Here is a 25,270-nt window from a genome sequence, read left to right as displayed (position 1 = left end):
AATGAATTTTTAAGAAGGTTTTCCCCCTATTGTTCTCACCTCTATACCAGTGTCACAGTGTAACAAATGTCACAGCAAAATCTCCCTTACCTCAAGAAAAAAGATAAAACATGACAACAGGGGCTGGAGAGATGGCTTTGCAGTTAAGGTGCTTGCCTGCAAAGCCAAAGGACCCACGTTTGATTCCCAGGACCCACGTAAGCCAGCTGCACAAGGTGGCACATGCATTGGAGTTTGTTTGCAGTGGCTGGAGGCTCTGATATGCCCATTCTCTACCTATCTGCCTCATTCTCTCCCTTCCTCCCCGTCTCTCTCTTTCAAATAAAAAAAGTAAAGAAAAACTTAAAAGAAAACATGACAACAGAATTAAAGATCTGTCACAATCCTCCTGCCTCAGCTCTCAAGGGGTGGGATTATAAGAGTTCCTCATTGCCCAGAATCTTTTATTCTTATTTAGGTGAGAGAGAAGAAATGAGGCAGAGGAAGACAGAGAGAGACAGAGGGGGGCGGGGGAGAGAGAGAGAAAATGGGTGAGCCAGGGCCTCCAGCCACTGCAAACACACTCTAGATGTATGTACCACCTTGTGCATCTGGCTTACATGTGTCCTGGGGAATTGAACTGAGGTACTATTGGACCAAGTGCTGGATAACAGGGACATTCTACCATGCCCAGCCAAATACCTTCTTTCCTGCTCCTTTTCCTGTGGCTGACTGAAGCAGCGTGCTGCCAGCTACCCTCTCCACAGTTGTGGTAAGTCCTAGAGGCAATATTTTTTGGGGGGATATGTGTGTATATGTATGTATGTATAATATGCATGCATGTGGAGATCAGAGGTTGATATGGGACATCATCAAAAGTTCACAGTTTTATTCCTTGACATCAGTTCTCCCTGTAAACCTAAAGCTCACTGATTCGGCTGGACTTAAGATTTATCTCCCTCCCACCCCCATAGTGACACACTCTCCAGCAGGCTGCTGGAGACTTAATTTGCAAGTTCAATCTTAATAAAAACTGGCCCCCTAAATGCCTTAGTTTATGGGGCCATATAGTCAAACCACCATACTTTGTGTTTAAAAAAATAAATAACTAAAACAAGCCGGGTGTGGTGGCACAGGTCTTTAATCCCAGCACTTACTCAGGAGGCACAGGGAGGAGGATCGCTGTGAGCTCAAGATCAGTGTGGGACTACAACAGAGTGAGTCCCAGGTCAGTCTGGGCTAGAGCAAGACCCTACCTTGCAAAATAAAAGAAAACAAAAAACCAAACAACTAAAATAGTGTCTGAGGACATGGTTTAGCAGTTAAAGGACCTTGCCTGTAAAGCCTGTCAGACTAGATTCAATTCCCCATGTAAAGCTGATGAATGGATGGGCATGTGTTTTCAGTGAAAGAGACCCTTGTAACATGCACCCATGTGCTTGTGTGTGAATACATACATGCACACATACACAAACATGCAAATCATAGTTTTTGATTTGGTTTTTAGAGGTAGTGACCTGCTGTAGTCTAGGCTGACCTGCAATTTACTATGTAGTCTCAAGCTGGCCTCTAACTCACAGCGATCCTCCTACCTCCACCTCTCAGAGTGCTGGGATTAAAGGTGTATGCCACCAAGCCCATATAATTTTTCTAAAAAGCCCTAAAAAGAGGGCTGGGGGTTATAGCTCAGGGTACAGTGTTTAATTAGTATGGGCATGGCCCTGGGTTCAATCCCCACTACAGAAAAAAAAAGAAGAAGACAAACATTGTGGATATAGGAACAAATATGATTCATTCATTCATTCCACACACTGGTGTCATTCTGCTCAGTAGTTGGGTAAGGCAAGACCTGTCATCATCTCGAACTGGAGAAGAGAAGCCACTGCACCACTTGGGAGGCAGAGGTAGGAGCATTGCCATGAGTTCCCGGACACCCTAAGATTACATAGTGAATTCAGGTTAGCCTGGGGTACAGCAAGACCCTACCACAAGAAAAACCAAAATAATAATAAAAAGAAATAAAAATAGCCAGAGACAAAACCCCACAGTTACATGCAGAGTTGCAGACTCATGTGGGGACCTGGAGTCCTGGTTATCCCTCCCTGGGCACAGGACAGCCAGGTTCCATAGAACACGGGTGGCAGAAGGTAACATCAGGGGTATGTGGGCCAGAAGAAGGTCAGCCAACTGCCAGGCTGACAGAAGCCTCTTAAATTTAGCCAGCAGCAAGACGCCTGGTCCAACTCCTTTCCTGGGCTGCCTCTCACTCAGTAGGGTTCATAAACCAGGGTCCCTTAGCTCTTCACACCAGGCCAAACACCACCACAGCCTCCCATTCTGTGCCCTCCTTAGGTACCAGACCACAAGTGGTTCTTCGGACCCTCCTGGTCCCCAGAACTTCAGTTTGGCAGTTGCGAAGTTTGGTGATTTCCACTATGGCCATAGTTGGACCAGAAGCCTTTTAGTGCCAGATTTGGTGGCTCCAACATTAGTACCAGGTAGGGGCCACCTAAGGTCACCAAAATAGGGGTAAACAGCCCTGGCTTGCAAACATGGAGTTCCAGAAACCTGAATGCCAGAATGGAGCTTGATGTCCCAGTTCCAAAACAGATATGAGCTCTCTCAGAGGTCGTAGTGCCGTGGAACCCAGAAAAGGCGGGAGCCAGAGCTTGGGGACAAGAGGGCAGGGCTGGAAACAGAAGACAGCTGCCAAGAGACCCAAACAATGGAGAACCAGAAGCTTTATCCACCATTGCAGATAAGGGGATGCAGCTTCCTTCCTCTGATTCGGGATGTTGGCTATGAGGCAGTTTAGGGATGACAGGTCCCCAAAGTGAATAGCTTTGTCCTTTCTTATTGCTTAATTTGGGAACTCTTCTTGGACCTGTAGGGGAAATCTAAGTCATTACAGTTGATTACAGGTCAGAAACATCAGAAGGGTCTGGCATTTCCTTATCTTTGCCCCATTAGGGAGTCCTTCTACTCCCTTCTGAGAAGGACCTTGCTAGATTTCTGGGAAGGTTGCTCTTTTTCAGAAATCCTGACCACAAAACTAGACTGGCTAAACCAGCCGGCCATCCATGGGGCTCATAAAAGACCCCAACTTGAGTCTTGAGAGGGGCTTCTTAAATCCACTCTTTACCTCCCTGTATAAGAGCTCTACTTTCCTTCCTTCTCTTAAGTTCTGGACTTCTCAAACCCCCTGTTGCCTCTTTGGTCAAAAGCTATGTTTTCCTTTTATCCCTCAAGCTCCCCCGCTCAGCTCTCCCTCCCAAAGCTTTAATAAAATAATTGGAAACCTTATCCACTGCTCTGTGGATTGCATTTGTTGAAGACAAGAATCCACGGACACCCCAAAATTATCCGTGCACTGGCATTCTCCTCCAAAAAAAAATCATCTGTCAGCTACACACTCCAGGACAGATGTCCAGAGAGGGCTGCAGTCTGAGCAGAAGTCCCTGGGGAAGGTACAAGACAAGGCTCCCAGGGTTCCCGGAGCCAGCCAGGCCCCCTTCCTCCATCTTAGACTAGCCAGAGGGGTCCCAGCGCATCGCGGTCCAAACGGCGGCCCGCCCGGCCACACCACGCTCCCGGCTTCGCGCGCCCGGCGTGCGCGGTGGATCTACCAGCGAGCGGGCTAAGGCGTTGAGGCCAGCCATTGGACAACGCCATCCAGCTGTGGTCAATCAGGACCACGGGGGGTGGGGCCCCGCGCTCCTGCCCAATCGGAGAGAGCGCGTTGAAGACCGCCCAATCAGGTGCGCAGGCTGTGGCGGGAGGCGGGCTTTCCGGCCGAGCCGCGTCTGCGCCCCATCTTGGGGACTGTTAGCTCGGCGCCGCGCTGCCGCGGGCTCTGCGGACGCTGCGCGCTCCCCTGCCCTGCCCTGCCCTGCCCTGCCCGGCTCGTGCCTCGGCGCTGGCAGATCCAAGCCAGGACGCTGGATGCCCGGGACGCCGGAGGCGGTGAGTGTGTGCCCGCGTCTGCGCTGCGCTCTGGGCCGGGAAGGGGTTTGTAAGTGGCGGAGCTGGCCGTAGCGCCGGCTACTCCCCGTTTTCCTCGCCGAAGACCCCAGGCCCGGGCCTTCCGCCTGGGCCACCGTGAGCATCATACCCTCTGGCTCTTGGTTGGGGTGGTGGTCCACGAACCCCAGGTTAGTCCCGACAGCAGCCCTCTGCCAGAGCCCTGAGCCAGGGCAAGAAAGCTGTGGAGTCCCCACTTACACCATTGGACTCTTGTCTCCTAACCCGTTCTTTCCTTTTTTATTATTAAGATCATACTTTGTGTGGACACATCATGTATTGGTCCCGTCTTTTCCCTCCTTCCTGTCCCCAGGCCGCCGAGGGCCCTCCTCACTGGGGTTGCCGGTATTCACCATGGGGGCTGTGAGTTATGACAGCAGCTGTCAGTCATCTCATCGGGGAGGGGGCAGTGCCTCTGGGTATGGTCGTACCAACCTGTGGCTCTTACAGACTTTCCTCCCCCTCTTCCACGAAATCCCCCGAGCCGTGGTGCGTGTGTTTTAAGATTACTAAAGTGGGAAGCTCTCAGGAGCCGATGGATTTCTGCTTTGGCATGTGTTGAGTATCTTCAGCATCTGCGTCCTTCGCCGTGGCGCTGCTTGTCAAGCTCACCATGCAAGTAGCACTCTTGCTTATCTTACCAATTCCTCTGTGGTTTCACCTGGGTCCTCCGGTGGTGGTTTATCTCCTTGGATCTTGCTACCTTCTGAAAAAGAAAGAAAAAAGATTCTCCAACGGATAATGAAGTCAGCATAGGTTAAATGGGATAAACATTGTTAATGTAGGGACATTTTGATGGATGTAGTCCCTCTGTTGGCCAAAGACTAGTGGGAGCTTGTCGTTGGAGACCATAATCTTGACCTGGTTCCCACTTCCAGCTGTGGATTCCTTTCTACTTAGTGGATCTCATAGCCAACCAGAAAGCTGTTGGTTATCCACCAAGGCTGTGTGCCACCATTGCACTGGTGGGTACTTCTTGTCAGGCTGGTTGCTTTTGAGTATCTGACCCCTCCTTGCTTACATCATTGATGGATACTTGGCCTAACCATTTGAGGGTTGGCTTCCAGATTCTAGCTGCTAACTCCCCATTTTCTATGCCACTTGGCTCTGGTATTGTGTCTTCCAGTGTTCCTTTTGCCCATCTTCGTGGGACCCTTATGTTTGGTTTCCAAGGTGTTGCAACCTGATGTGTAAATGATCTAGTGTTTGTCCCTATGACATATGGTTCCAGTCTGCCTTCTGCCTACCTCGTTTGTTTGTGTCCCGAGAACTGTTCCTGAGCTTTGGTGATCTTAGGTGGCCTCCACATGGGCCTGACCCTTCAGGTCCCAGTCACCTTGTCCTAGGCATGCTGTCATGAGCTTGGAAGACCCCAGTTTGTTCCGACCACCAGACAGGTGTTCCGGGAAACATCTAGGCTCCCAGCATCCTGGGGTGCAGTGTGATCTAGTCCCATGCAGAGGCTGCCTGTGGAGTGGCAGGTTGTTGACAGAGACTGGTGTTAAGTGTACAGGTATTTGAGCCTCTTGTCCCTGAAGTGTATGCGACTCAGTTGGGGAAGCTGCTTTCCCCTGGTGCCTTGCTACAAACCAACCTGAAGGGACTTTGGTCAGACTGTGTGATGACACTTTCCCATCCATTCCAGAAGTTCTCTGGACCCAGTACCATGGAGATAAAGCCAAGGGTTGTAGACTCAACTTCACCCCAGCTCACCTGTGCACCCTGGGTTTGTGTTTCAAGCTGCCAGTCTCTGAATCTCTATTAGCTGTCTCTGAAAGGCTGTCAGTGTCTTTCTGACAATCTTCATGTAGTGTGTGTGCCATTCCCCTCTGCCTGTCCTGCCACTAGCTTGTGTGTACCTGATCCTCGGGTTCCACCTACAGATTTGTGCTTGCTGAGCAAGCTGTGATGATATATATATTTTGAGCTGGGTGTTGTGGTGGCACATGCCTTTTCTACCAGCACTTGGGAGGCAGAGGTAGGAGTATCACTGTGTATTCAAGGCCACCCTGAGATTACATAGTGTCCAGGTCAGCCTGGGCTAGAGTGAGACCCAAAATTATTTGCATGTGTGTGTGTGTGTGTGTTTTATGGGCCTGTTGCTGCTGCAAATGAACACCAGACCTTTGTGCCACTTTTTGGGTCCAGCTTACATGGGGCTTTGGGAATTAAACCCTGAGGTGGGAGGTAAGCAAGCACCTTTAGCTCCTGAGCCATCTTCCCAGCCCTAACTTTTTTATTGAAACATGGTCTCACTCTGTAGCCCAGGGAGATCTTTAACTTCTGATCTTCCTGCTGTGGCTTCCTGGTGAGATGGGATTATAGGCCCTAAACCAACAGGACTGGCTCTGCATCCTCTTTTGCAGCAGTGAAGACAGGTTCCCAGAGCAGTGACTGCCACATGTCACTAGCTACCTTTCCCTGCCTCCACCCTGGCCTTCTGCACACCCTCCCAAGGCCAGATCTGGAGGTGAGGGTGAAACAGAAGGGCTGAATGTGTCTTATTTTGTAGGGTTCCTGCACTCAGTCAGAACCGTTGCACGAGACTGAGCTCAGGGAATTTCCTCATAGGCTAGTAGACAGTTGCAGGGACAGTGAGAGGAAGAGGGAGACACATATAGGACGATGCACAGAAAACCAGCCGGCCAGTTAGGTCCCAAGGCCACTCGACTTTCCTGGTTACATGCTGGTGGACTCATTTTGCTTTATGAATTAACCCTGCTAATTTGGGTAGGAGACTGACCCAGGAGGGTTGGGGACGGGACTCAGATAATCAGAACCTGGGGAGGCAAGGGCAGAGTCTTCTCCTGAGTTGGGGCTCCACAATCATCCATCTGGAAATGTGATACCATTTCTGGGTTCATTGCTTGTCATACCTCTTGTCACCTTTTTAAATACACAGATGAGACAAGGTAGGCTCTTTCATGTGGGGCCAAACTCCAGGTGCAAGTTGGTGCATGTAGTAACTTCCTCACTTTATGAGAATTTAGCTGAAATTCGCATCTCAACTTGCTTCTGTGTCCGTGAATCAGGAGATCACTGATTTGAAGTGTGGTCTTTGGGCCAGCATCTTATTGTATAACAGCTCTGATGGTTTGGATGGAGAAACTGAAGAACGGAGGGGGTGAATTCATAACCTCCGGAGCATCTTCATGGACCTGAGAGTACAAGTGTCACTCAAATGCAGCAGTGGAGAGACAGAGAGTCACTGGACTCATGGCATCAGCAAGAGTAGAATTAGGTTTAAGTCTGAGCAAGAGCTTTAGAAATAGCCAGTGGATTCTACCAACTGAGGAAAAGGGATGAGTAGGCACTCAGATGTGAGGGAATCCCTGTCTGTGTCCACGACTACATATCCAACCTGGGACCAGCAGATTCTGTTTCCCACATGCTGACCTGAATCCCAGCATGAATCCATGCCAGCTTCCTGGAGTGAGACCCATTTCAGACAGCTCCTCCAACCCTAGAATCTTGGCAGTTGCCTGCATCTTTGGCATAGAGCATAGTCAGTCCATCTGGGGTACAGCTGTAGCTTAATCTTTCCCCTTTATCTTTCAGGTGTGTCTGTATACAAGAGCCAAATCACAGCATTGTGACATCAGGCTTGCACCTTGGCCCCTTGGGAAACTGACACTGGGTGTCCCTACCCAACTGCTTCGATCATTGTGTACAATGCAGACATGTGGATTTTGACTCCTGTCATCAGCAGGTCTCAGAATGTTGTGGCAGTAGAGAGGGACACAGGGTTTGCAGTCAGAGGATGGTAGCAGCCCACGTGGTGTGGGGTGTCACAGTCTTCATCTGTAAGTAAGACACTATCACATTGTTTAAACTGAGCATGGCAGGGTCATACTTACCTGTATTCTGAGCACAAGGGAGGCTAAGGCACTAGAACTGGCTATCAAAGGCCAGCTTGGGCTAAATATTGGTTCCTTGTCTCAGAGGACAAATAAATTATTAGGATTTTGAATTCTAGTTTTACCACTTACAATTATGTGATCCTGGCCAAGTAACTTGTCCTTTCTGAACTCTAGTCTTCTTACCTAATAATTGGGGTAAAATATGTACCCCTGTGGTGGTTTTGTCAAAATAAAAATTAGCCCTGTCTGAACAGTGGAGGTTCTCAGTGCAAAGCTGGCTCTGATAGGAAGCTTGACTAACTATACGGAAAGGAAATGCTCCATTTCCTGCCACTGTGGGACAAGTAGGCCAGTAGTTTGCTTGTCACTGGACTCTGCAAGGTTGGGGTTGCACTAAGCAAAGAGGGGCCTCAGAAAGATGGGAGAGACGTGAATAGGCCCGTATTTCTGAAGATGGCTGAGTGAATAAATGGGCTGTGAGAGGACTTGTGTGAGGAAAATAAGCCTGGGAGGTGTGATGGTGAAAGTGAGGGCTTAGGTTGGAATTAAAAGCCTGAAGGAGAGACCAGGGATTGAGGGATGCGTGCCAGGGTGTTAGGGAGGAAGTGAGTGCCCAAGGGCATAGGTGTCTCCCTCAGAGAGTATGTGAGGGTTTCAGGGATGAGGTGAAGGTCCAAGGGATGTGAATATCTGAGGAAGGAAGTGTGGGTCTGAGGGAGGGGACAGTCTACGGCAGTCTGAGGACAAAGTGAAGAGAACAGGTTCTAAGATAGGAGCTGGTGGAAGGAAACAGCATTCTGAGGGAAGAGGAGATTGGAGGGGACCTGAAGGTGGAGCCTAGTTTCGAGGAGGGAGTTTTGAAGAGATTTGAAGGGTGAAGGCTTGGCTTATGGAAAGAATGAGGCAGGATAGAAAGAGTGGGGAAGTTAAGAAGATTTGGGAAAGGAAAGGAGCCCCTCGCTCTGGACTATGCTTAAAGACTCATCACTTGAGTGAAGAATTCCAGTACAAAGCCAGGTGCGGTGCCTGTGGTGGTTTGGATTTGAATCTATGTCCCCCATAAACTCAGGTATTTTACTTTATTTTTGTTTTCTGAGGTAGTGTCTCACTCTAGCTCAGGTTGACCTGGAAGTCACTATGTCGTCCCAGGGTGTCCTTGAACTCATGGTGATCCTTCTACCTCTGCCTCCCGAGTGCTGGGATTAAAGGCGTGCGCCACTACACTTGGCCTCCAACTCAGGTATTTTAATTAAGCTTGTAATTTGGGTCTCCATCTACCTGACTGGAATAGATGTCATTGGGAGTGGATGCTAGGGTCCAGCCCAAAGGTGTGAAGAGCAGTCTGGGCTCTGTGGGTTGCATGCTTGCTGCTTTTTGGTGTTTGCTAGCCGCTGGTGTACTCTCTCTTCTTGACTCTCTGAAAAGGAGCCAGCTTTCTGCTATTGGTGGAACTTTCCCTGGATCTGTAAGCTTGAAATAAATCCCTTCCTCCCATAAACTGTCTGGTTTGGATGTTCATTCCAGTATTGTGGAGCTGGCTATGACAGTGACACATATCTTTAATCCCAGCTCTCCGGAAGCTGAGGCAGGAGGACTGTCTTGAGTTTGAGGTCAGCCTGGGGCTACAGACTGAGTTCTAGGTCAGCCTGGGCTAGAGTGAGACCTATCTTGGAAAAAAACCACAATAAAAGGTAAAGTAATGATTGGTCCTAAGTGTGGCATTAATGGTAGCCTTTCTTTTCTTCCAGATGTATTGAACTTTTGAAAATTTCTGGGAACCCCTGTGACACGCTGCCAAGGGAGGGTAGTACGCTTCTCACAAGTTACAGATGGTGAGTCATGGGTGGCTTTTTGATCCAGGGAGGGAGCAGTACCCACTGTATCCGTTCAGTGGACAATATCCCTTTGTGCCCCATTGTCCTTGATGCTTGCCTATGTAATGCTGTTCCTAGGACCCCGTCTTCAGCTTTGATACGGTCATGTCTGTTTCCAGTACCTGCAACCTGCTTCCTAGACCAGGTACTATCTGTCCCTGGGAGATTCGATTCTCTCCCATCTCTCAGCTGCTTGAACAACATCTGTACAATGTTCTGAGATCTGTCTTTGGGCTCTAGTGACTTTAGGTGGCCACATTTAGCCCTCACCCTTGGGAGGCCACTCCTGGCCTGTCTCTAGGCCGTCATGATGCCCGAGGACTGCCATTGTGTTTGAGCTGCTCGGCGAGGGTCCTAGGAGCATTAGGGCCACGGCACTTGGGGCTGTAGTGATTCAGCGTGCAGGTGGCACTTGTATGGCTACAGTGTGTTGCTGGAAACTGTGTTGTTCACTCTGGTTCCCAGGTTTGAGGGTCCCTTTTCTGTGGCTCCAGTGGGATATCAAACAGGGTATGGAGCATGCAGAGGTGGAGACTGGGTTCCTAGCTTGGTGCAGCTCGGGAACCGTTTCACCAGGCACCTCAGTGCCAGCTTTACTGGGTGATATGTACCTCCTTCCTTGGTGCCATGTGTTTCCTGGATCTATGTCGGTACCTGGAGATGCTGGCCAAGGGCACATGGTCCCACCATGTCACAGCCCACCTGGGTAGCTCTGTGTATGCCCCTGGGTGTGTGCCTCGGGCTGTCTGTGTCTGGATCTCTGTGATGATTATCTCTGAATGTATCTCTCTGATAGCCCAACTTCTTGGTGTGTGAGCACCAGCCCCCTTCTATGTTTTCACTGGCCAGTCATTCCCTAGTTTCTTTGGATTTTGCCACTTTCAGGTCCTGGGATCCTTAGGGTTTCGAAGTCTTGGCTGGGTGACCTAGATTAAGTATTTCCTCTTGAGCTCTGCCACCGAGCCACATTCATAATCTTTTTGTTTCAGGAGGGCACTCTTTCTAGCTCAGGCTGACCTGGAACTCACTTTGTAGCTTAGATGGCCTCAAATTCACAGTGATCCTCCTACCTCATCCTCCCAAGTGTTGGGATTACAGCTGTGAACCAGGGTATTTTTGTGTGACCGTGAGTGTATGGTTTTTGTTTTGTTTTTTTTTTTTTGGTGTTGTTTAGCTTAGTTTAGTTTTTCAAGGTAAGGTCTTGCTCTAGCCCAGGCTGACCTGGAATTCACTGTGTCGTCTCAGGGTGGCCTTGAGCTCACTGTGATCCTCCTACCTCTGCCTCCTCGAGTGCTGGGATTAAAGGTGTGCACCACTGCGCCCAGTGGTGTGTGTGTTTTAAGACATGCTCTTAGTTCATAGCCCAAGCTAACCCTTGGTCAACCATGTAGCTTGGAATACAGGCCTGTGACATCCCTGTCCTTCTGTAGGCAGTGATGAGAGGAGCTTGTTCCATTGGCCCATGAGCTCATTTATTTGTTGGTTCTCCTCAAATTCCTTTAGCCATCTGTTGATTTCTTTTTGATTGTCTTCAATTTCATTTAAGCCATCTGTGGAGTTTTGTTTCCTGCTTCTCTTTGGTTTCCTTCAGCCATCTATGAGATGTTCTTGTTGGTTATCTACCATGTCCTTCACCCATCCTTTGAGTTCTTTTTGTTGTCTTTCTTCCAATCCATTGAACCGACCTTTGTAGTTGGAATTCTTTTTGCTGATTTTCTTCCATTTCCTTCAGCCATGATACAAATCAATGACAGCTCTAAGACACTGGTAGTACCGCAGAGTTGATTTTATTCCCAACTCCCAGTTTTCGTTGCCAGTGTGAGACTTGGATTGAAGAGAAGTGTGTCATTACAGGGGTCGGTATCGTTTGAGGACGTAGCCGTGGACTTCACCTGGCAGGAGTGGCAGGAGCTGGACGCCGCCCAGAGGGCCCTGTACCGGGATGTGATGCTGGAGAACTACCACAGCCTGGTGTCACTGGGTGAGTTCACGCCCCCGGAACTCTCGTGGGAGTTGCTTTCACTTTGAATGATGAATATAGGAATCATTGTTATCTTTTAAAATATTTTATTTTTATTTATTTGAGAGAGGAAAAGTGACAGAGAGAGAGGGGGGGGGAGGGAGGGAGGAAGGGAGGGAGGGAGAATGGGTGTGCCAGGGCTTCTAGCCACTGCAAACGAACTGGAGATGCATGCGCCACCTTGTGTATCTGGCTTATAATGGTGCTGGGGAATTGAATCTGGGTCCTTAGGCTTTACAGACAAGTACCTTAACCACTAAGCAATCCTTCCAGCCCCCATTGTTACCTTTTCGTACTAATTCTGTGGCATGCATTTTAACTGACATGTGGCAGTGTGTTTGTGAATAACATAGCTTTGCAGGAAAGTTATGTAACGTGTATTTGTCAGGTGACGGTGATTTGGAAATCAGCTTAGGCAATATCATTTCTGCTGTGAACGTTCGGAATCTCTCTATGGCTGTGGTGAAGGAGTCAGCTAATTGCTGTCCACCGTTCATGTGCTCCCGTAGCATGTAAGCTCTTCATCACATCCACATGCTCCCCAGTAAACACTGCCCTGTCTCCATCTCACTCTCCCCGCATCTTGTCTGCAGTCTCGTGACCTCTGTTTTGTTGTCTGCTTCCTTCAGATCTTATTTGGCTTATGAGCAGAATGAGAATATACATGATATTTATTTTTGTGTGTGCCATGTTTCACTTCTGTCTTTGATATAACCAGGGTGTTGTTGAGGAAACATCTATTGACTATGAATATGGAGGAAGTAGATAGCCCAAAGAAAAACTCCTTCAATTCCAGTTTGGCACATAAGTGAGATTAAAGGGATTGTTTGAAGGCAAAGTGGTTCTCAGATGTTTCCTAAGTTTTTACCTTCTTATGTCACATGTATTTCAGCAAAAAACAGTTCTGATTAAAGTCTCAGTTGAGTTCATGACAGTCTTATAAAATCTTTTTTGGAGCCGGGCGTGGTGGCGCACGCCTTTAATCCCAGCACTCGGGAGGCAGAGGTAGGAGGATCGCTGAGAGTTCGAGGCCACCCTGAGACTACATAGTGAATTCCAGGTCATCCTGAGCCAGAGTGAGACCCTAACTCGAAAAACGAAAAAAAAAAAAATCTTTTTTGGTTGTTGTTGTTGTTTCTTTTTTCTGTTAGGGTGTGTGAGAGAGAGGGAGGAAGAGAGAGAGAGAAAATTGGCATGCCAGGGCCTCAGCCAGATGCTTTTGCTACCTCGTGAGCATGTGCAGCCTTGCACTTGCCTCACCTTTGTGTGTCTGGCTTACATGGGATTTGGAGAGTCAAACATGGGTCCTTAGGCTTCGCAGGCAAGAGCCTTAACCACTAAGCCATCTTTCCAGCCCACAAACTCATTTTAACAGGCCCTTTACCATTCTCATTAGCTGAGATGTGAGCCTAATGGTTCTCTTTATTGATGCTTCCATGGGCCAAGGGCTCTGGGGAGTTTCACAGAGCCTCTACTTTAAAGTCAGGATGGTTATGTCAATCAAGCCCAGAGAAAGTCAGTATACTACAACCTGACACAGTTCCCTCCAGTCCTGTCCATATCACTGTATGTGCCCGAGTTTACATTTATTCCAGTGGGTAGTATTCAGTTGGTGTAGTGGTTGAATGTAAATGTATGTCCCCCATAGCCTGAAGTAGTTGTGATTTAGATTGAGCTTGTAACTTGAGCTTCCAGCAGGCAGAGCTCTGCTGGGGAAGAGGGATGCCACTGGGGGTGACTCTTGAGTCCATCCAGCCCTACTACTGGGTGTCCAGAGCCTGCTTGAGCTGTGACTGTTTGTGCTCGCTGTCATTGGTTTTCTCTCTGTGCTATGGATGCATTGAATGAGGCCGCTTCCTGTGCTGAGATAGAGCTTCCCGTGGAAGCGGTGAACCTGGAATCGGCCCTTCCTCCCCTGAGCCGCCTCTGTGCCGGAGAGGATCAGAACAGCACGGTAACTGCAGCAGTTGGCTGTGTGTGCCTCCTGTTCTTTACTCGGGACCACATTTAGAATCTGGCTTACGTGAGTGGCTTGGGAATTGATCCTGGGCCAGAAGGCTTTTGCAAGCAACTTAACTGTGGAGCCATCTTCCCCCTCCTCTATATTTGTTTAGTTTCTGGAGGACGCATTATACTATAATTCTACTAGCCACAGTAATTTATACTGCTGTTATCAGTTTAGGTTAGATAACCATTCTAACTGTAGAGCAGTGATCATTGTGGTTTGCATTTGTATTTCACTGATAATAGGGCTGGTAAGCATTTGTTCAAATGTTGACAAGCTATTTGTACTTGTCCTGTTTGGGAAGTATCTCTTCAGGCTTTTTATCCAGCTTCAAACAGATCATGTTCTTCTCTTTATGTTTTCAAAGCCCTTGTTTATTCTGGAAATTAGTGGCTTTTGATCAAACAGCTTGCCATTATTTTGATATTCTGCAGGTCGATATCTTCTATTAGCTGCTTGACTTCATGTTTAGATGATTTGAGGTTGCTGTAATCCCATTTATTGAGTTTTGTTTCGGTTGGCTTTTCCCCCCACATCTATTACAGCACTCTGTCTGCATCATTATCTCCATGTGCTTCCTGTATATTCCAGGATATCCATACTTTCAGGTCTTACATATAAATTTATCCCTTTGTATTGGATTTCTGTATATGATGAAAAAAAGGGCTCTATTACCTACTTCCTTAGTCCTTTAATACCCATGTTTTCTGGTGCAATTTATGTATAAGAAGTCCCTTCTAAGTATAAGTTCTTGAAAATTTTTTGAAATGTAATATTCAGCTTTCCATTATTCTGACAAAATTCCTGAAAGAAACATCATAGGTAAAATTGTATTTTGGCTCATTTTTTCCCCAACATTTTCAGTGAATGTTTACTTGACAATTTCACTTTGATCTGTGGGGAGGAAGAAGGGCCATGTTGGGGAGTACATGGTACCTCAGTGTTGCTGACCTCGCTGTAGCCAGGAAGCCGAGGAGGGCTGACACCCTAACTCCTCCCACTGCATTCTCTCTGCTAGTGTGACTAGACAATGGCTTTAGCCCCTGTTCTTTGTGGCGATCTAGATCCAAAGCACAACACTGACCATGCGGGGTTTAGTATTTAGGTTGTCCGTCCTGCTCCACTCATGTTATGCTAAGACTTGACTTGTTCCTGCAATGTGGTGGTGTGTGTGTGTTATGTGATAGATGTGCCACGTAGTGAGTGCTGTTCGCACTTGCCTGGGGTAGCCAGAGTAGACAGTCTGCTGCACCCCTCCATGGCTCTTTTGCCTGTCCTTACATCCTTATCCCACAGCATGCCTTCTTTTCACAAGCCCCGTTGATGTTCAGTCTGTGCTCCCCATACTAGGGTGTAGTCACGCATGGCCATGTCCAGCTGTTTATTTGGGTCTTAGAGGTTGAATGCGAACTGTCTCTCTGACCTTTTTAGGTCCCTCATGCTTACACAGGACATGCCTTAACTACTGAGCCAGATCTGAAGCCACATGCGTGTGCACCTAGGTGTTTGTGTGTGTGTGTGTGTTTTTTTATATGCAGCATAAGGCTTTCCTCTTGAAGTATTTTTAAATATTTACTTATCTGAGAGAGAGAGAGGAGAAAATGAGAGAGAGAATGGGAGCACCAGGCCTCCTGCAGCCACGTGCGCCGTGTTGTGCGTCTGGCTCTACGTGGGTGCTGGGGACTTTGTGTGTCTGGCTCTACGTGGGTGCTGGGGACTTTGTGCGTCTGGCTCTACGTGGGTGCTGGGGACTTTGTGCGTCTGGCTCTACGTGGGTGCTGGGGACTTTGTGCGTCTGGCTCTATGTGGGTGCTGGGGACTTTGTGCGTCTGGCTCTACGTGGGTGCTGGGGACTGAGCTCAGGCCAGCAGTTACTTAAAATCACGTATTTCCTTAAATTTACCTTCCTAGGTTATCTTCATTATTTAATCACTTTTATGTATTTACTTGAACATATGTGTGTATGTGCATCAGTGCCTTTTGCCACTACAAACAAATGCCAGATGCATGCACTACTGTTTCTATTCAGCCTCTTGTGGGTTGTTGGGGAATTGAACCCAGGTTAGGAGGCTTTGTAAGCAGATGCCTTTAACTGCTGAGTCATCTGCCCAGCCCCTTCCTAGTTTATTTTTTATCTTGTTTTATTTTATTTATGAAGGGGGAGATGGGCATGTCAGGGCCAGCAACTGCAAATGAACTCTAGATGCATGTACCACCTTGTGCATCGGTTTACATGGGTCTTGGGGAATCGAACGTTGGTCCTTTGGCTTTGTAGGCAAGCACCTTAACTGCTAAGCCATCTGGCTAAGTTTATTTTTAAATAACCAGGTTTGTGTCCAGAATGGAATTCTCAAACTTATCAGTTGAGATGTGAAGTTATTTAACTTAAAATTTTTTGTTTGTTTCATTAACTGCACTCTTATGATTTGGGGTGTGTGTGTGTGTGTGCGCGTGCGTGCATGCTATATTCACGTTTGTCCAGATATGTGCACGTTGTATTCATATGGAGGCCAAGTGCAAACGTTAGGTGTGTTTCACGATCACACTTCTGCCTTACTTCCTCGAGACTTAGTCTCCCACTAAACTTGAAGCTGCAGGTTTTCAGTCAGATTGACTGACCAGTGACCCCTCTGATTCTCCTGTCTCCACCCCTTCAACACAGGAGATACAGGCCTCCATGACCTTGTCCAGCTTTTTATGTGGGTGCTGGGGGATCAAACTCAGATCCTTATGCTTGTGAGAAAGTGCTCTTAGTCACTGAGCTATTTCCTTGACACACTAAAATTATTGACTGGGGGTTAGAGAAATGGTTTGGTGGTTCAGGTGCTTGCTGGCAAAGGCAAAGGACTCAGGTTCAATTCCCCAGTACCCACATAAACCAAATGACTCATTGGTTTGGAGTTCGTTTGCAGTGTCTGGAGGCCCTGGTGCACTCATTCTCTCTTTTCTAACGAAGATTTCTAGTTCACGGGTCACAGTGAGCTTCCTGAATTAGAGCTGTTGTCTTTCATTTGTGCACCTCACTTATTCTCTGGCATAATTTGCATATTATTTTCCACTTATAGAACATTGCCTGATCAAGCCTGAGTTAATCTTCAAGTTGGAACATGGAGTTGGGCCATGGTGTGTAACAGAAGCCTCGTTCTGGAGCCTCCCAGGTTGGTGAATGTGGTAACCAAGCAAGGTAGAGCAGCAAGGAGAGCACATCCGTTGTGCACCAGCTTTTGTCCAAACCCAGCTCTAATGACAGGTGTTTGTCAGACTCCTCATTCCTACGCTTTCAGGAGAGGGTTACCCACATCAAGCCATCTTGTTCTTTACTCTAGTATCTCTTGTTAGATTTGATTCAATCCACATATAAAACTTGTTTAAAAATTTTCTTTCTGCCTTTTGAAACAGGGTGTTGTGTAGATTGTGCTGACCTCATACTTGTTATGTATCTGCGATTCATCTTGAAGTCCTGATCCTTCTGTCACGCCTCCCGCAGGCTAGGCCTACAGGAATGTCTCACAATACCCAGCCACTTAGAAATTTTTTTAAAACTTTTGTTTTATTTATTGGGGGGGCAGATACAGAGAAAACAAGTGTGCTAGGGACTCTTGTCTACTGCAAACCAACTCCAGGCACATGCACCAGCCATCTTGTGCATCTGGCAGTGTGTGTGTGTGTGTGTGTGTGTGTGTGTGTGTGTGTGTGTATTTCTTTATTTAAGAGAGAGAGAAATAGGCATGGGGGGAGGGAGAGAGAGAGAATGCATGTGCCAAGGCCTCCAGTCACTGCTAATGAACTCCAGATGTGTGCGCCCCCTTGTGCATCTGGCTTATGTGGGTACTGGGGAGTCAAAACTGGGTCCTTTGGCTTTGCAGGCAAGTGACTTAACCATTAAGCCATTTCTCCAGCCCCAGATGTTTTATTTTTATTTATTTATTTGAGAGACAGAAAGATGCAGGCAGGCAGAAGAGAGAGAGAGAGAATATGAGTGGGTGCTCCAAGGCCCCCAGCCATTGCAAATGAACTCCAGATGCATGTACCACCTTGTGTATCTGGCTTATGTGGGTCCTGGGTAATCAAACCTAGGTCCTTTGGCTTTGCAGCCACGTGCCTTAACTGTTAAGCCATTTCTTCAGCCCTCCCTTTTTTTTGTATTTGTCTTTTATAATTGATTTTTTTTATTGGCAACTTCCATAATTTTAGGCAATAACTCATGGTAATTCCTCCCCCCCCCCCCACTTTCCCCTTTGAAACTCCACTTTCCATCATATCTCCTCTCCCTCTCAGTCAGTCTCTCTTTTATTTTGAAGCCATGGTCTTATCCTCCCATTATGATGGTCTTGTGTAGGTAGTGTCAGGCACTGTAGGTCATGGATATCCAGACCATTTTGTGTCTGGAGGAGGATGTTGTAAGGAGCCCTACCCTTCCTTTGGCTCTTACATTTTTTCTGCCACCTCTTCTGCAATAGATCCTGAGCCTTGGAAGATGCGATAGAGATGTTTCAGCGCTGAGCACTCCTCTGTCACTTCTTCTCAGCACCATAGTGCCCTCTGAGTCATCCCTAGGTCACTGCCATCTGAAAAGAGAAGGTTCTCTACCAAAAGTGAGAGTAGCATTAATATATGGGTATGAACATTAAGAGAAGTGTTTACTGGGCAGTTTGGTGAGCATAGTATATACATTTAGCCAGATACCAGCAGATGTTATACCCCTAAGCTCATGGATACCCCTGTTGTAGATTTTCAGTATCAGCGATGTATTCTGTCCCATGGAGGAGGCTTGCAGTCCAGTTAAAGAGTGGTTGGTTTCCCCCATAACAGATGTGCCACTGTTGCACCCATTGGGTCATTTGGCCTGGCTCAACTTAAGGTTTGCAGTGTCCACTATTGAGTATCACCACTGGTGATTTCTTTCTCTCTCATTGAACTGCATGCAGTGTAGCTTTTTCTAGCTTTCTGTCAGCTGTTCTATGTGGAAGAGATTTTCAGCTCAGCTCTAGCAGGTTTTCTTAGTGTGGAGTCTTCAGCAATAGGGTCTTACCTGGTGGGAAACCAAGGGCCTCGGCAATGGCTTATAATGTTTTGGAGCATCAGGGACCTCCCTGGACAACAACTTACTGGAAGGTATCTCATCCCTGGCACTGAAAATTTTCTTGTAACAATCTATGGCTCCTGAGTGTTCCATTGTCTGAAAAAAGTAGGATTCCATATGACTTATTTATATCCTCTTATATTTTGATTAGCCTTCCCTCTACCTTTCCTTTACTCAATCTCTTCCCCTGACCTCACTTAAGCCTTTTTACCCCCATTTATTCTGTTCTTCTACACACACACACACACACACACACACACACATAGATAAATAATATGATCCTATTAAGTCCCCCTTCTTTCCCTTTCTATGCCTTTTATATCCCCTTTCAAGCTTATTGGCCTCTGCTACTGAGTTTTATTCCTACTCACATAGAAGTCCCATCCTTTGTAGCTAGGATCTGCATATGAGAGATAACATGATGTTGGCTTTCTGGGCCATCCATTTTCCTGCAAATTTCATAATTTCATTTTTCTTTACTGCTGAATAGAACTCCATTGGTAAATGTGCCACATTGTCATTATCCATTCATCAGTTGAAGGACATCTAGGCTGGTTCCATTTCCTAGCTATTGTGAATAGAGCAGCAATAAACATGGTTGACCAAGTATCTCTAAGGTAGTGAGACAAGTTAGGATATATGCCTAGGAGTGCTATAGCTTGGTCATATGGTAGATCTATTTTTAGCCATCTTAGGAACGTTCACACTGATTTCTATAGTGGCTGGACTAGCTTGCATTCCCATCAACAGTGTAGAAGGGTTCCTCTTCTTCTGTAACCTTGCCAGCATTTATGATTATTTGTTTTCATGATGGTAGCCAATCTGACCGATATGAGGTGGAATCTCAATGTAGTTTTAATCTGCATTTCCCTGATGGCTAGGGATGGAGAACAATTGTTTAGATGTTTATTTTTTAAGTTGATTTTAATGGCTTGGGTTGTGGGATTATAAGGTACTTTAAATATCTGTTGATTATCTAAAAGTTTTTAGAAACTTTTGAACTCAGGCCAGCAGGCTTTGTAAGCAAGCAGTTTAAACTGCTGAGCCATTGCCTAAGCTCTGCATCTTATTTTTTTTTTTTTTTTTTTTTTATTTTTTTTTTTTAAATTTATTTATTTGAGAGCGACAGACATAGAGAGAAAGACAGATAGAGGGAGAGAGAGAGAATGGGCGCGCCAGGGCTTCCAGCCTCTGCAAACGAACTCCAGACGCGTGCGCCCCCTTGTGCATCTGGCTAATGTGGGACCTGGGGAACCGAGCCTCGAACCGGGGTCCTTAGGCTTCACAGGCAAGCGCTTAACCGCTAAGCCATCTCTCCAGCCCATCTGCATCTTATTTTTAATAAAATTGTTTATTTTTATTTTAGACAGTTTATAGAGTGAGAAGGTGAATGTGTTATTTGTAACATAAGGCAAATTAAATAATTTGGCAGATGCTGTCTTTTATATTTAGATAAAGAAGAATTGCTTAATAAAGTTCACTGTGTATTGCATTGTTTTCATTCTTAGGATGAAGTGAACTTATTTCAAGAAAAATGTATTGGAATCTTTCCCCTAATCTCTTTTTCTTCTTAGGACGAGAGAATATTTATCCTTGCCTGACTCCTAAATATAGCTAGTTTAATGAAAATATTCCCATTTTACATGTGAAAGAGGTATAATATAGGATATTATATGGATAGGTAATACAGTAGAGAAATGGATTAAGTGAGAAAGTTGCAATTAAATATACTATGTGGAAACCTACAGATGAGAAATAGTTGACTAAATATGTTTCAACAGAATATAACCAAGATACTTATCATAATAATTTATAAAGGACTGAAATATATAGAGTTATGACAATTCCATATCATTGGATAACTTTTAGGATGATAGGAGGGTACACTGTCACAATAGAATTGCACACAAATGACAAGTATAATATATGAGTATATATTTAATGTCATTTGATGTTCTTAAAGTGACTGACCCAATTGACACCAGCCAGGAAAATCACAAGAGATATTTGTGGCAAGATGGAATCACCAAGGACAAAACTTTGAATGAAGAACTGGTTGAAGTAAGTAAAATTTTTTGTTTTCTATCAATTTATTCATCAAAATCTATCCATTGTGCTGTGAACTTTTACTGTATGTTCTCAACATATTTCAAATCTGAACATAATAAGTTAAAACTTTCCAGTAATATTTCCTAAGAAATTAACTTGTGAGTAGTAGAGATGGCTCAGTTAGTAAATTTCTGGGATCTGAGTTTGAATACACAATAACCATGTAACAATTCAGGTGTGTTGGCATGCACCTATAATGCCATCTCTGTGAAGATGAGAGAATTGAATCCCTGAGGTGTGTTGGCTGGGAAGACTATCAAAATAAGTAAGGTCCTGGCTCAGTGTGTGACCCTGTCTCTAAAAGTAAGTTGGAGAACCTTTCAAGAAAAGGCCTAACATTGGCTTCTGGTCAAAACACACATGTACGTGCATGCATGCACATGACATTTCTACACATGACTTATGAACATGTAATGGAATGTACTATTTCTCCATAGTTCCATATTTCTCCATAAGATGTTTGGTGGATAATTTTAATATATCTGACTAACCCTTTAAACATCCAGAGCATTTTAAGCTCCATAACAACAATTAAATTTCACAGTGATATATTCATTATACATATTTTTTTTGCATTATATTTTTAATAGGTGTGTGTATGTGTTTGTATTTGTGGATGTGGTATGTGTGTGAATGGTCGTGTGCACATGCCACCATCTGTATGTGGAGGTCTGAGGATAGCCTTCTTCACTCTGCTTGAGGAAGGTTTTCCCTTTGTGGCTTCCTTTCTCTCTCTCTCTCTCTCTCTCTCTCTCTCTCTCTCTCTCTCTCTCTCTCTCTGTGCACCAGTCTAACTGGTGCATGAGCTACTGGATTTTCTTGGCTCCACCTCCAATTTTTTATAGGCTAGATGGGATTTGAAACACATGTGCCACTTTCTGTCCAGCTTTATGTGGATCTGGGAAATTAAAAATGGTCCAAAAAGCTTACAGGCATACACCTTTATGCTTTATATGCTATGTGCTATCTACCTGTATATGTGTGTGAGCCATTTTGTCAGCTGTTTCAGTATATTTGACCAGGAACATCATGAAAACAAAGCTCATATCTAAAAGTTTTGTACTAATAAAATTTCAAGTAAATATTGGCAATTCACTATTGATACTGAATTATATAACTCAAGAAATATATCATGTAAGAGTGCAAACCATTGACTATAACTTATATAGCATCATATTCTCTTCATGGCAATGTACATGTAATACAAATTCATGTACATAAATTTTTTGGTGATTAATATTTCATCAAGAAACCATAGCTCACAAAACAAGTAAGCACATGCTAGGTAAAAGCCTCTGGCTATAAGAAATATAACCATAAAATTAAAAAAAAAAGAAAGAAATATAACCATGTTCTTTTATCTCTAGACTGAACTAAAAGTGCATCAGAAAATCTACCAAGGAATACAATGTTATGAAGGCAATGCATGCATGAGGATGTGTTGCCAAGAGTCACAGCACCCAAGGGATTTGATGTCTCACACATACAAACAGGCTTTGTATTACAACTCATCTCTCATTAAATGTCATAGTTATACAGGTACGAAGACCTACAGATGTAGGGAATGTGGGAATGGTTTCTGTGACAGGTCAGAACTCACTAAACATCAGAGAAATCATGCTGGTGAGAAGCCCTTCAAATGTAGTGAATGTGGGAAATCTTTCACTCGTAAAATGTACCTTGCTCGGCATCAGCGAACTCATACAGGAGAGAAGCCCTATGAATGTGCAGAATGTGCAAAAGCTTTCACTTGCAAGGTGTACCTCACTGTTCATGAGAGATGCCATGCGGGTGAGAAGCCCTACGGATGTACAGAATGTGGGAAGGCTTTCACCCGTAAGGTGCACCTCACTCGACATCAGAGAACTCATACAGGGGAGAAGCCTTATGTATGTACCCAATGTGGGAAGGCTTTCACCCGTAAGGTGCATCTCACTCGACATCAGAGAACTCATACGGGAGAGAAACCCTATGAATGTACAGAATGTGGGAAAGCTTTCTATTATAAGGCACAGCTCATTGTTCATGAGAGGATTCATACATGTGAGAAACACTATGAATGTCCAGAATGTGGGAAAGCTTACTCCAGCAAAATAAACCTCACTCAACATGAGAGAGTTCATAGAGGTGAGAAGCTCTATGAATGTGCAGAATGTGGGAAAGCTTATACCAGCAAAGGAAACCTCACTCAACATCAGAGAACTCATACAGGGGAGAAGCCATATGAGTGTACAGAATGTGGGAAAGCTTTCATTCGCAAAGGAGACCTTATTAAACATCAGAGAACTCATACAGGGGAGAAGCCATATGAATGTACAGACTGTAGGAAAGCTTTTACTCGCAAGGTGAGCCTCACTCGACATCAGAGAACTCATACAGGGGAGAAGCCTTATGAGTGTAAAGAATGTGCGAAAGCTTTCACTCGGAATGTCCACCTCACTGTTCATAAAAGAACTCATTGGGTGAGAAGCTCTGTGAATATATTGAGTGAGGGAAAGATTGTACCCACATAAAGCAAATAACACCACCAGTAAAATACCCAAACCATTACTCTATATTAGAGAACTGATGGGTGATGGGCCTTATTAGAATGTATCATATTGAAATTTTTCTACTCTTAAGTCACAGCCCAGCAAAGGTTATAAAGCACAAGGGTATAATTTGGTAAAATGTCCTTCAAGTTTATATCATCAAAAACTCCTATCAATTTGAGAATTACAGAAGAGGAATTCAGTTACATTCCCAGATTAGGATGCTTCAAACCACTTTTGAAATTGGGAACCTGTTTGAAATTTTAAAAATTGGTTGGACTTAGGATATTACTCAGCAGTTTGCTTTGTGAATTTTATGTTATGTGAGCATATGTGAAAGTTTTACTATGTGATCTATTTATTTATTTATTTATTTTGTTTTTTGATATTGAACATTTATGTCTATAAGTAAGTTGTAAGTATAAGCAATTGTAGATAAATTGCTGCAAATTTAGAATGTCTCATTGAATGGTGATATTTGTTATACTGTAGTCAGTGAAAAATATTCATAATTATTTTTGAAACAATACATGTGCAGTCTTTGAACTTACATTGTATTTCATGCTGTTCTCATATTCATGATCTTCCTTCATCCTCTGGATTCATTGGATTAAAGATAAATTTCTTAAAATTTGTGAATTATCTTAGTAATATATCAAGTTTAGGGGCTTTGTGAAGTGGCTCAATGAGTATGCACTTACATGAGAATGAGGACCTGTGTTTGGATTCCAGCACCCATACTGTACCTTTCTATAATTAACTACTGTGTTGTGACGGTGGAGACAGGAGGCTTTCTGGGCTTGGTAGCCAACCAGCCTAGCCAAAAAACAAACAGCACCTTTTATGTCACTTGTAAAAACATGTCCTAAGGAAATAGGTAGGGTACTAAATGGTAAAGGATAATACCTAACATGCTCCTCTGACCTCGCCTTATACTGGCACAGGAATTTGTTTGAAAAAATGTAACTATACGCATGCTTGAAGTTAGTTTTCAGATGTAATTATTAAATAATTACCTATGGACTGGAGAGATGCTTAGTGGTTAAGGCGTGTGCCTGCAAAGCCAAAGGATCCCAGTTCAACTCTCCAGAACCCACGTAAGCCAGACACACAAGGGGTGCACGTGTCTGGAGTTTGTTTGCAGTGGCTGGAGGCTCTGGTGTGCCCATTCTCTCTCTCCTTCTTTCTCTCTCTAAAATAAATAAAATAAAATATATTTAAAAAAAGTAACCTAGAGTGTTGCTCAGTTCCAGGGTGCATTCTTGGGCTGTTTGATTGCAATCCCAGAACACAGAAATTACAGTGAAAGAAAATTTGCCATATCATTTTTGTGCACTGTTACGACAAATAACCTGAGATGGGAAGTAGTTGCTTACATCATGTTTTCAGATGTTTTCATCCACTGTAACTTCAGCCCATGGCCAGAAACTTCCCTGTGGCACAAAGGTTCGCTAGTAGCAAAGAAGAGTGTGGTTCCCAGTTTTACTCTTCAAAGCTGTGACCCTAGTCACCATGTCAAACCATGGTACGCCTCCTAAATTCAAAATTATCTCCCTAAACAGTACCATAATTTGATGGCCAAACCTTCCAAAACACAAGCCTATGTGGGACAACTCAAATTACCTGAATCCAGATCTCATGTCTACAGGAAGCCACCCTGAGCACACCCAGTCTCATCTGAGTTTGGATCCTGTCCATGTATAAATTTGGGGGCATGATGACATGGGCCTGTAATCCTGTGCTAAGAAGCAAGGAATCTCTGAGGCTCACTGGCTGGCTTGTCTGGCCG

The 25,270-nt window shown here is 45.1% G+C and overlaps 1 protein-coding gene across 4 annotated transcripts; it reads left to right on the top strand.

Moving 5' to 3' along the window:
- The first annotated feature begins 3,862 nt into the window (after positions 1-3,862).
- LOC101609145 (zinc finger protein OZF-like) lies at positions 3,863-24,112 on the top strand. 4 transcript variants are annotated; one of them, XM_045136121.1, is made up of 6 exons: positions 3,863-3,942; positions 9,608-9,691; positions 11,588-11,714; positions 16,824-16,916; positions 20,805-20,902; positions 22,318-24,112. In XM_045136121.1, the coding sequence occupies exons 2-6, from the start codon at positions 9,689-9,691 to the stop codon at positions 23,461-23,463; spliced, it is 1,467 nt and encodes a 488-aa protein (XP_044992056.1). In that variant the 5' UTR covers positions 3,863-3,942; positions 9,608-9,688; the 3' UTR covers positions 23,464-24,112. The 4 variants fall into 4 exon arrangements, with proteins under 4 accessions (XP_044992056.1, XP_044992057.1, XP_044992058.1 ...); XM_045136122.1 differs by lacking the exon at positions 3,863-3,942 and adding an exon at positions 7,618-7,802; XM_045136123.1 differs by lacking the exon at positions 3,863-3,942 and adding an exon at positions 9,077-9,099.
- The last annotated feature ends 1,158 nt before the right edge of the window (positions 24,113-25,270 follow it).

This window comes from Jaculus jaculus, chromosome 16 (genome assembly GCF_020740685.1).
Source record: "Jaculus jaculus isolate mJacJac1 chromosome 16, mJacJac1.mat.Y.cur, whole genome shotgun sequence".
Taxonomy (NCBI): domain Eukaryota; kingdom Metazoa; phylum Chordata; class Mammalia; order Rodentia; family Dipodidae; genus Jaculus; species Jaculus jaculus.
This window is presented reverse-complemented; position numbering and strand designations above follow the sequence as displayed.

What these genes read in the sequence shown, in the direction of transcription:
- LOC101609145 (XM_045136121.1), top strand. An exon ending in CTCGTTCTGGAGCCTCCCAG is followed by an intron (nt 16,917 to 20,804) that starts GTTGGTGAATGT and finishes ATGTTCTTAAAG; the next exon opens with TGACTGACCCAATTGACACC. An exon ending in TGAATGAAGAACTGGTTGAA is followed by an intron (nt 20,903 to 22,317) that starts GTAAGTAAAATT and finishes TTTTATCTCTAG; the next exon opens with ACTGAACTAAAAGTGCATCA.